The sequence below is a fragment of the Thermobia domestica genome, chromosome 4 (genome assembly GCF_964235325.1).
Source record: "Thermobia domestica chromosome 4, izTheDome1.hap1.1, whole genome shotgun sequence".
Lineage (NCBI taxonomy): Eukaryota > Metazoa > Arthropoda > Insecta > Zygentoma > Lepismatidae > Thermobia > Thermobia domestica.
In genome coordinates, this window is record NC_137457.1 from 22,652,484 (window position 1) to 22,664,881 (window position 12,398).

A 12,398-nucleotide genomic window follows, 5' to 3' on the forward strand; every position below is an offset into this window, starting at 1 on the left:
GAAAGAAGTAAATAACAAACCCAGTACCTTTACTCCTTTTAAAAGTATTAATAATAACAAAGCGGCAAAAATTGAACTGAAAATCCCTATATTAAACATACTCTATAGTTCGCAGTACTGCTCGAAAGGCAGCAGAGGTTTTAGCAGTTGGTTGTGTGTTAAACAAACTTCAACGTGTCTTTCCTTTTTCATAAGTACCCGCTCTGTAACGAAGAGAGAGAGGGGGAACTCTGATATCAAGGCACTGATAAGAACAAAGGTAGATCTAAAAGTCTAGTGTTGCAAGAACCTGTCCCGTTTTTAACTGAAAATTTTATGGTCACCCTGCGCTATCGTTGAGGTCGAATTCCCCTTATTTAGCGACTTTACCCAAAATTGGCAACATTGACCCCCACCGAACAACACCCCGTCATCTTGAGCCTAGCCAGCATAATAGTGGGACGTAAAACTTAAAGATTTCATTTCGAACAACACTCCCAGAAACCTACTGTTATACTATTCTCAAACCACCCTTTCGTACAGTTCTCCCTATTCGAAAAAAAAAAAATTGTAAATAGCAGTGTTCATACATAAATATGGAACTCAATTTCCCTGAATTTTGCAGGTTTTCCAGGTATTAATTTTGCAATTTCCAGGTCTAGTGGAAGAAACTAATAGTACGAGAACACATAAATTTTAAGAATACTATATTTATATATTTGAGAATGGCCACCCTTCTCCCCAATGAACGATTGCAATTAAATATTGAGTCACAAGAAAATAAATAATTAAAATAAATAAAATTTAAGTTGAAAAATATTAAGTTGAGAAGCCTACTAAGGGAATTATATAATACTTTTGTTCCATACTTGAATACATTCAAAATATACAAAAAAAATATTGGCTTGGGGAAGAAAAAAGGGCCCGCGAGATTTTAACTGATTCTTGTAGTACTCGACGACAGAAATAGATTACTGAAAGAATTTTCAAAATCGGCACAGGCAAACATGGAGAAAATCGCATTTTCAGGTACCGGTTCAAAATGAGAAGAAAAAAGGACCGCGAGATTTTAACTGATTCTTGTAGTACTCGACGAGAGAAATCGATTAGTGAAGGAATGTTCAAAATCGGCGCAGGCAAGCATGAAAAAAAAATCCCACTTTCATGTACCGGTTCAAAATGGGGAAGAAAAAAGGGCCCGCGAGATTTTAACTGATTCTTGTAGTACTCGACGACAGAAATAGATTACTGAAAGAATTTTCAAAATCGGCACAGGCAAACATGAAGAAAATCGCATTTTCAGGTACCGGTTCAAAATGAGAAGAAAAAAGGACCGCGAGATTTTAACTGATTCTTGTAGTACTCGACGAGAGAAATCGATTAGTGAAGGAATGTTCAAAATCGGCGCAGGCAAGCATGAAAAAAAAATCCCACTTTCATGTACCGGTTCAAAATGGGGAAGAAAAAAGGGCCCGCGAGATTTTAACTGATTCTTGTAGTACTCGACGACAGAAATAGATTACTGAAAGAATTTTCAAAATCGGCACAGGCAAACATGAAGAAAATCGCATTTTCAGGTACCGGTTCAAAATGGGAAGAAAAAAGGGCCCGCGAGATTTTAACTGATTCTTGTAGTACTCGTCGAGAGAAATCGACTAGTGAAGGAATTTTCAAAATCGGCGCAGGCAAGCATGAAGAAAATTGCATATTCATGTACCGGTTCAAAATGGGAAGAAAAAAGGACCGCGAGATTTTAACTGATTCTTGTAGTACTCGACGAGAGAAATCGATTAGTGAAGGAATGTTCAAAATCGGCGCAGGCAAGCATGAAGAAAATCGCATTTTCATGTACCGGTTCAAAATGGGGAAGAAAAAAGGGCCCGCGAGATTTTAACTGATTCTTGTAGTACTCGAAGACAGAAATAGATTACTGAAAGAATTTTCAAAATCGGCACAGGCAAACATGAAGAAAATCGCATTTTCAGGTACCGGTTCAAAATGAGAAGAAAAAAGGACCGCGAGATTTTAACTCATTCTTGTAGTATTCGACGAGAGAAATCGATTAGTGAAGGAATGTTCAAAATCGGCGCAGGCAAGCATGAAAAAAAATCCCACTTTCATGTACCGGTTCAAAATGGGGAAGAAAAAAGGGCCCGCGAGATTTTAACTGATTCTTGTAGTACTCGACGACAGAAATAGATTACTGAAAGAATTTTCAAAATCGGCACAGGCAAACATGAAGAAAATCGCATTTTCAGGTACCGGTTCAAAATGAGAAGAAAAAAGGACCGCGAGATTTTAACTGATTCTTGTAGTACTCGTCGAGAGAAATCGACTAGTGAAGGAATTTTCAAAATCGGCGCAGGCAAGCATGAAAAAAATCGCACTTTCATGTACCGGTTCAAAATGGGGAAGAATAAAGGGCCCGCGAGATTTTAACTGGTTCTTGTAGTACTCAACGGGAGAAATCGATTAGTGAAGGAATTTTCAAAATCGGCGCAGGCAAACATGGAGTAAATGGCATTTTCATGTACCGGTTCAAAATGGGGAAGGAACAAGGTCCCGCGAGTTTGAACCGCTACGATGTATGTTCACGAATGTGCCCGTCTTCTCAAATTTAGTTAATTACTGTGACACTGAAACATGTGACACAGAGTCACATTGTGGATGACTCTGCAATCGGCAACCACTGCACATATACTCCTCCCGCCCCACAGTTTAATTATTTCGATCCATTCCTCACGTGCTAACGGCATGGTTCAACATCTGCAAGAAAGAGGTAAATGTAACGTTCAATTGGCAATAGCTTTTCACCAAATTAAGCTGCATGAAATCTGATTGCATATTTGACATACTGAGAAAATTCTAGCCCGTGGCCATATGTATCACATATCCCACCAGTTCATAAAAATTTTGAACACAAAATTACGGTCGTCCGTGTGACGTACTCCCAAAAGGCCTAATGTGTATCACCCACCTCACATTCAATGAAACCACATCCGTGTAGAATTAAGAAAGGAACCTCTTATGATGTATACAGGATGTCTCAAACGTTCCCTGACATAGGGTAACTCTGTTATTATCAGAGTTACGACAAAATGTAAGAGGAAAAACATCTCGAAATATGACGTTTTCAATCTAAAGTGAACACTTTTTTAAAAAAATCGGACAAGATGAATGTGCTGTATACTCTTTATGCACCCAATTTTAAATGAAAATGCAACGTTGTCATTTACCTGGACCCACGACATAAGTGAATGAAGTTACTGTTTGAAACGGGGGCTGGCCATCGACATGTTAGCGTAAAAGACAGTAACTTCACTCACTTCTGTTGTGGGTCCAGGTAAATGGCAACGTTGCATTTTCATTTCACATTGGGCGCATAGAGAGTGTACAGCGCAAACGGGTCATCCGATTTTAAAAATTCCTTCACTTTAGATTGAAAACATCATAATTGGATATGCTTTTCCCTCCTACATTCTGTTGTAACTCTGATAATAACAGAGTTACCCTATGTCAGGGGACTTTTGAGACACCCTGTATACCTTATTTAATGTATGTTTGATGTCACTATAACTGTAGTATAATTTAGTTTGTTTAAATTTACAATTTAATACAAGTAGATTCGGATTTACATGCGTAGGATTTTGTATGCATCTAACTAATGAATTCTTTTATTTTTATGCTTAACTTAGTGACTTGGCTTTGGACTGCAACTGATTATTGTAACCCATTATTGCTTGAGAAGAAACAAGATATCCGAATCTTCATTTGGAGAAATCAAAGGTCTATTGGAAAGCTGGGGATTACAATCATTAATTTCTACATTTCAAGGTGCGTAGTAAATTATATATTGTGTTTATTGTTAAATTACTATTATTGGGTTTAGAATCAATGAAGCACTTCATGATATTTTATGGGGATCAAGATGGGTGCCGGATAGATAAGTATTTGAGCGTCAGGCTCTTATTTCTTTTCAATTTAATATTTAATCAATGATTATTTTTCTCCCTCATTATTCCACCAAATCGTATTCCAAGATCATATATCCATTTTTGTTCGATATATCCATATTTTTGATCTCTTTCATATTTCTATATTTTCGATTTTTGATATTGTTTATATTTCGATATTGCTGTATTTTTCGATATTTCGAACAAGTTTCGATAGTTTGTCGACATCGATTATCTATATCTAAATTCGGATATCCCAAAGCCCTATCGAGCACCCTCCGAAATGAAGTTTTTGGCTATGGACCTGATTAGGGATGCGCACGAGACAAGACGAGACAATTTTTGTTACGAAATTCGAGACAAGATAGAGCTTTTCCAATAGAAACGGATCCAGTTTTCGAGACGAGACAACTTTCGCGGCACCTTTTCGAGAGGAGACAACCTCAAATCTTTTCTCTTGCGCATCCCTAGACTTGATCATGAGTTATCAAAAAAAAAATGTTAATGAGAAATAACATGTAAATACAATATAGGTAGCTAAAACATTTTTGTTTTCATTCTTCAGTAATGCATTGTTATTAATCTCAGGGGGGGCGGTGGCTCAGTGGTAGAGCGTTCACCTCCGGTGCTTGGGGTCCCTGGTTCGATCCCAACTCGCGCCGTGTGGACTTTGTGGTGGACAAACACCTTGCTCGTGGGTTTTCTCGGGGTTCTCCCGTTTCCTCCCACTTTGTTCATTCCACCATTTCACTCATTTCTCATTATCACCGTCTCCTTATCCTAACCGGCATAACCGTGGGACGTTAAACTTAAAGATTTCATTTTTTATTAATCTCAGCATTTTATAGTGTATTCTTAAGCTTAAGGTGATGTATAATTAAATTTTGAATTCAGTTAACTTATTTTGTTTCTCAGATTGTTTTTAAAATGTATGTACAATTGTTTATGTTCATTCTCGAGAGTTTAAAGTGACGTATAGTTATTAAACATAGTATTTAATATTGTACTCTTAACGTGGAAGTGATATACAGTTAACTTTTGAATTCAGTTAACATTTTTCTTTCTGAAATTGCTTTAAAAAGTATGTAAAAACGTTTTTATTTTCTTTCTTGAGTGCTAAAAGTGATGCAAAGTTATTAAGCTTACTACTTTATATTGTATTCTCAACCCTAAACTGATACACAGTGCGTTTTTGAATAAATTGTCAAGTTATTTGAGTGATGAACACTGGTAGAAAATCCTGACTACTACTGGAACATTTTGATTTTAAGGTGACGACTACTGGTGCAAGGATTTTAAAATATTGTTTTTCCTTCAAGGGCTACTCCTTTTTGAATTCTGACTACATGGTCACTATAGGAAGGATCAGTGAGTCTTTCCAACTATGGTATAGCTCCAACAGATTCACGATGCTCAGAGAAGAGACAAAATAGTATGTTTTCAAACTTAAAGTGAGAACCACTGGCGTTTTTACCTTGCTATGCAAAAGTAAGTGAGTACTCCAATGGGGTTCCAATGCGGTACCTAATTTCTGCATTTTAGATATATGGAAATACATGTCTCTAAAATGTAAAGAACTGATTTTTTTAGGGGGGGGGAATAAACTATAGGTATGTGGGGCTTGCATACTTGACGCTACAATTCGGAAATTGAATTAAAATATGACTAACGGCTATCAAGATGTTGTCAAATAAAGGGAGGACCAACACAGTTAAGGGGTTTTCGTGTTAGATGCTAAAATTTCCGAAATCGGTCATGGAAAGTTAATAAACACCAGTAGCAATTTCATCTTAAAGTAATTAGATATCTTCATGGGGTGTTAGAACATCATGGAGTCTACCAAAATTAAATTTTAAAAGCTTTTGAAAATATAATCTGACATTTGTAAACAGTATTTGAAATATGTATTTACCCAAAACTTCCAGCTAGTACATCTAACATCTGGAGAAACACTGTGAAATAAAAGCTTGAAATTTCGGAAACCATTATTGGTCGCAACAAAATTAAATAAGATGGTACTTCTATGGGTTAAATCAGTACCTCAGTACAATTTCGATCGAAAGATTAGTTCAGTCCTAGGTTTTCTTCAGGCAATTCCAAGGGTTCATCGAGCTGTGCAAAAGAATGAAAATTCGCTGTCAATATCTAAGATAGTAAATAAGATATAAGGAATTATATATTTTATGACGTGAAAATAGAGATCTTTATGGATTTGTACTTTTGGGTCTTTCCTATAAGAAAAAAATTCAGAAAACTACTGTATATACCTTAATAGACAATTCAGTGGGCGGGGACACAGTAGCTTAGTGGTAGGGTATTTAACTAATCTTTTTTTTTTTTTTTGCAGAAACTATTGGAGTATTCACTTAACCCATAGAAATACGATCATACTTAACTCCCTATTTAATTTTAAAATTAAATAAAAGGAAATATTTCAGTGTAGCGACCCACGATTATGCATTTTAGTCTCAGGGAGATTATGATTAAAGCAAGTGAATGTTGTTGACAGAATTGATGGAATGCAAAGGTGGGAGGAGAGTACCCCGAGAAAACCCACGAATACGATGTCCACTACAAACTGACTTGGCCGTGGATCGAACCAAGAACCCAATACACCAGAGGTAAGCACTCTACCACTAAGCCACTGTGCCCCCGCCCATTTAATTGTCTACTAAGGTATATACGGTTGTTTTCTGAAATTTCTTCTTCTTACAGCAAATACTCAAAAGTACAAATCCATGTGGGTCTCTATTTTTACGACGTCATAAAATACATAATTCCTTATATCTCGCTTGCTATATTAGATATTGACAAAAAATGTTCACTTTATTTCAGAGCCCGATGAACGCTTGGAATTGTCCAAAGAAAATTTAGAGCTGAATTAATCTTTCGATCGAAATTGTACTGACGAGTCTGAGGTTCTCACTTAACCCATATAAGTACCATCTTATTTAACTTTTGTTAGGATCAATAATTGTTTTCTGAAATTTCAAGATCTAATACGCTTTTATTGTATGGTGTCTCTCTAGCTGCTAGATGTACTAGCTGGAACTTTTAGGTAAATACATATTTCTAATACTCTTTACAAATGTCAAAATATATTTTACAAAACTTTTAAAATTTAATCTTGGTAGACCCCATGATGTTCTTAAACTCCATGGAAATACCTAATTATTTTAAGATGAAATTGCTACTGATGCTTATTAACTTTACATGACCGGTTTCGGAAATTTTACCACCTAACACGAAAACCCCATAACTATATGGATCCTCCCTTTATTTGACAATATCTTGATAGTCATATTTTAATTAATTTTCTAAATTGTACTGTCTAATATGCAAGCTCCACGTACCTATGGTGTCGCTTTTTATTTCACCATATTTCGGTAACTGTTAGGAGTACCGACTTGCGGTTTCGGTAAACACACACCTCTAACGTTCTTTAAAACGTTATTAAGACATATTTTAGAATATTTAGAAATGAGAGTTCTGAGAATATCATGGTACCCGAAAACCCCCATCAGGGCGTGTGTGTAGTGTATTTAATTGAAACTACTTTTGAGGTTGTTGTAAGCCCTCGTAATTACGTTTCCGAAACTGCACCATCTAGTACGCAAACTCCACAGTTCTGTAGTGTCGCTCTTTATTTTCCCATATCTCGATATCCATAAGGCTTACCGAGTTGAGGTTTTCGGTAAACAGATGTCAGTTCCTTACATTTTAGAGACATATATTTTCATATATCTAAAAAATACAGACATTAGGTACCCCATGGTAGCCCGAACACCATTGAGGTACCCACTTACTTTTGAATGGTAATACATTTTGAGTTGTTGTTCAGCATCAATAAACACTTCATAGTTTTTCTACGTGCAACCCAAAAGTCCATACCTGACCGAACAGATTTTGTCCATTTAATCTCAAAAATGTAAAGATACTTTGTATTGTTAAGTACAACCAAATTAAGCACACTGAATATAACATTTTAAATATTTTCTGATTTTTGTTGCAGGTATTTCGTGCATCAAACCAGGATTCTGCTTGAAAGACAGTCAAAAGAAGCAGTGTAGGTTGTGGCTAAAAGTACGCCCTTTCTGAAGACAGACTCAGTTGTACTTACATTATTTTGTACGAATATATAACCCTAATAAAGATACTGTACTACAAATTATTTCTTTCTTCCATAAATTATAATAAAATATTATCTCTGTTTAAAGAAAATGATTGTTAATGTTAAGTCATTTTAATTCTTTTTCTCTGTAATAAGAACATTATCCCTCGCAATATTTTTTATCTTTGTGCTATTGCGATTGGATGAAGTAAAATTCTATACGAAGCACTATTATTTCAGACATGCATTAATAACTAATGTATTGTTCTGTATGTAAGACAATGTGTATACTGAACATGTCTAGCGAAGGTGTTGTTTTAATACAGAATCTATAACTCAGCTTTTCAGTAGTCAACTTTATTGGGAATCCGAAGAACGAAGTTAAAAAAAAAAAAAAAAAATGTTGGACTTACCAGCGTGTGTGTGTTCGAATTCTGGACTAATCCAAATTATCCAGAGAAATCATTATATATTTCTTTGTTGCTATTTCAGATGTATCCTTTATCCAAGTCGTATGAAACGGAGACTTCATACATCGCTATACTTTGTATGAACTATGTTCCGTATTTACTTAATCACTTTGTAACTTTCTCTAGTGTTGACAAGGCCGCAGGTGTCAATCGAATAGTTTAGTGTTTCACTCATGTCACCTTGTGACTAAGGTACGTCCTGTCGGTATATATATGGTACTGGGTTCAATTAGCGATAAAATACATTTTTAGCGTTAAACAAATGCAAAAATCTACACGAAATGAGATACCGTGATCTCTGACTTACGGATAACACCAAGCAACTAATGGTACTGAGTGTGATTGAGTTTACTAATTACTATTTGGCTAAAATCAGTGTTCCTTTATCTATAGTTCTTTTCGTGCTTTGAATTGCAAAGTTTGAAATAACCGTTTTAAATTATTGTGTATATATATCTTCCGAGTAATTCTGAGAATCATTGCTCTTTCTTTAAGCAATGTATGAGACTGTTAAATTGCTCTTTCCTTAAAATGTTGCACTAAGAAGGATGCATCTAGGAAAGTCCAAATTTGCAGAATGTCTATAGCAGGGAAGAATAAATATGTTTAGTCGATGGCTGCACAACGCCTCCGCTGTCACCACGTTGTCACACAGCGAATACAGCGAACGTTTAAGAGTATTCTGCACTTACTATTAGGTATCGGCCTGGGAACTTTGGCGCACCTACCCAGTCTCCTTCTTGGTGTTTCATTTTTAATGGCGAGTACTGAGTAGGAATAATATTGTAAGCGAATGCGTTTCCGGCTGACACCACACTTTTAATTATTGCGACATTTAAAAAAAAAATACCTGTTAATTAAAATGTACAGAGAAGTTATTTCTGGAAAATTCTATTCAGGCCTCTTGTGGTAACAACTGCACTTTAGTAGAAGATACTATTAAGGAAAAGAATGAGGTAAAATAATCTTTATATCGTACAAGCAATGGATGGTAACAGCTTAATAAATGATTGTACGTAAATCTTGTTTGAGTTTGAATATAGGATTGTATAAGGCTGTGCATTTTGCATTATTATTGAGGTGCTGCAACTAACTAACTGCAAACCATATGATAAATTCTTACAGTAATATATCACATATTGATTTACTCTGTATGGAAACGAAAATAGTTTAATATATGGTTAACCTCCTTTGTGCCAGGGGCGGATCCAGAGGGGGGCGATCGGGGCGATCGCCCTCCCCCCCCCCCACAAGAGGAAACTTTCTTATTTTATATATAAATAAACCCATCCATAACAAGTTTGGAGCTCTTAAAAGTAGCAGTATTACCGCCGACCGCCCCCCCCCCCAGAAGTCCGTCCTGGATCCGCCCCTGCTTTGTGCCCATAATTTTAAAATTAACGCTTGTGTCACTTTTCAACACTTGACTTTGCAGTAGCTTTCCAACGAATTGGCAGGAAGCCCAAACTTATAGGACACCCTGCAGGTAAATACATTTCTTTGGACTGTTTCACTGCTCCAAACTAAGATTTGAAAAGTGTAGTATTGTTAATTTTATTATTATTGGCACAAAGGAGATCAACCATATTTTAAGCTATTTTTGTTTTCATACAGAGTAAAACAATATTTGACAACATTACAGTAAGAATGTATCATGCACTTTGCAGTATGTTGCAGCACTTTAATAATGGTGCACTATACGTACACTCTAGATCCTGCATATGTCCGATCCATACATTACAAGAAGGCAATACGTATTCGATACAGGTAAAATCTGTATATTTCATATGGACAACCTATTAGCTATATACATCCAATCTATACATTACATATGGCCAACCTGTACGCGACATACGTATAATCTATATGCTGCATGCAGACAGTCTGTAAGCTACATATATGCACTCTGTATGGTGCATACGGATATTCTGTATGCTGTATCTGGACAAGCTGTGTGCGACATAAGGAAAATCTGTATAATACATACGTACAATACGTATACTGTATCTAGTCGTACGTATGGGGCACAAGTACAATATAGATGCTGTCTCGGGGTTGAACGCAAGAAACATACGTACAGAACGTATATTGCATACTTCTTGAAATCATGCTCCGTCCTGATAGTCAGTGTATGTCGTCATTATTAACCCACATGCTACATACGACCCTGACGTCACAAAGCTAGATATTACCTCCGTATATACTTGTTACTGCAGATAACGTCACACGAATGACGTCATTGCACTTGTGCAGACAGTACGTATAATACATACTTTTTCAGCTGCAGGATGTTATATACGGTTGTACGTTAAGTCCAGAAACTACAGGAATTACGAATGTAACCTACGTTTTTAAGTATGCCACCTACATTTTTTTTTCTCAGTGTATGAGTATCAGGAGGTGCAGTGTTTTTGGCCCACAAGAACCGCACCACTGACCTTAGTTCTATTCTTGACCAATTCCCCAGACGAGTCATCATTTTTAATATTCGTGTATACATGAGCAGAATCCCAAGTCTTCAAACCTGCACCAAGACAGACATCTTATTAATCTACAAATAAATTTTCGTTAAGTTACAAGGAATAACATAAAAGTTTTCTGTTTGTAACCCCTTTTCTTCGATCATCCCGCGTAGAATGCATACAGAAAACTCCAGGGAACAGCCTTTGGGCAGCCCGAAGAAACGAGAGCATAATATTAACTCGGATGTTAAAACAAGTGAGTGAGAGTTATTCCGATCGAATTGGTTTTGTAGTGGAGAGGATGCATGGACAAGTTTCTGTGCGATAAGCATTCGAATTCTTAAGACAAAGGGAAAATGAAATTAAATTAAATCTTTTAGTTTTTACGTATGCCCCACGATTATGCCCCGTAGGCTACAAAAGCCTACTTAAAGAAACTGAACGATTATGAAAGAATTGGTGGTATGAGAATATAGGACAAAAGAGAAAAACCTTGAGAATATCCATAGGGATGATGTTGCACTGAGAAAAATAAGCGGTAACCTAGTCGAGGTTAATGGAAATTTGGCTGCTAGAACCAGTTAATACGAGGAGCGTTCAGTATGCTCTAATACTGATCCCCTTCCCCTTCATGTAGGAGCATGATTTTAACATGTGTACAAAGTAGACATCTTATGATGACTTTATGCCGCAGTGCAAGTTATTAGATCATGTACTTTCTTCTTTGCAAGTTTGCAGTAGAGCATCTGTAAGAACTCTGTGAAAATGGAAAATAGTGAGGTTCGTGCGGTTATCAAGTACCGGTACCTGCAATTGAAAAGCTTACAGCCAAGGGAAATTCATAACGACTTGGTACAAACATTAGGACAGTCTGCTCCATTATATCCTACAGTTGCGAGATGTGGCAGACAATCATGCAAAGATGCCTATGCAGGTGGGCCACCAGTAACAGTGACCACCGAAGAAAACACTGCGAAGATCCTGGACGTGGTTATGCCAGACAGACGAGTTACCATCAGGTATTTAGCAGAGAGTATAGGGTTGTCAACCGACACAGTTCATAACATCTTGACCAATCATTTGTGTATGAAGAAAGTCTCGGCACGATGTATCCCGCGAAACCAGAACGCTGATCAGAAGAGGAGTAGAGTGACATTTTCAAGGCAACTTTTGGACAGGTATCGTGCAGATCCAGAGGACTTTTTGACACCATTTGTGACAGTGGACGAAACCACTGTGACCCCGAATCCAAACAAAGCTCAATGCAATGGAAGCACACCAGCTCCCCAACCTCGAAGAAATTTCGTGTTCAACAGTCAGCCAAAAAGGTTATGGCAACTGTTTTCTGGGATGCCAAGGAAATAGTACTGGTGGATTATCTGGAACATGGAACGACAATGACGGGCCAGTATTATGCTGACCT

The 12,398-nt window shown here is 36.8% G+C and overlaps 1 protein-coding gene across 1 annotated transcript in view; it reads left to right on the top strand.

Moving 5' to 3' along the window:
- The window catches only part of LOC145682699 (uncharacterized), a 101,308-nt gene that overhangs the window by 20,714 nt on the left and 68,196 nt on the right, over positions 1 to 12,398 (top strand). The window contains exon 3 of the mRNA XM_081754087.1: positions 11,717 to 12,290. Within this exon, the coding sequence (XP_081610213.1) occupies positions 11,717 to 12,290 (574 nt within the window). The remainder of the gene's footprint in view (positions 1 to 11,716; positions 12,291 to 12,398) is intronic.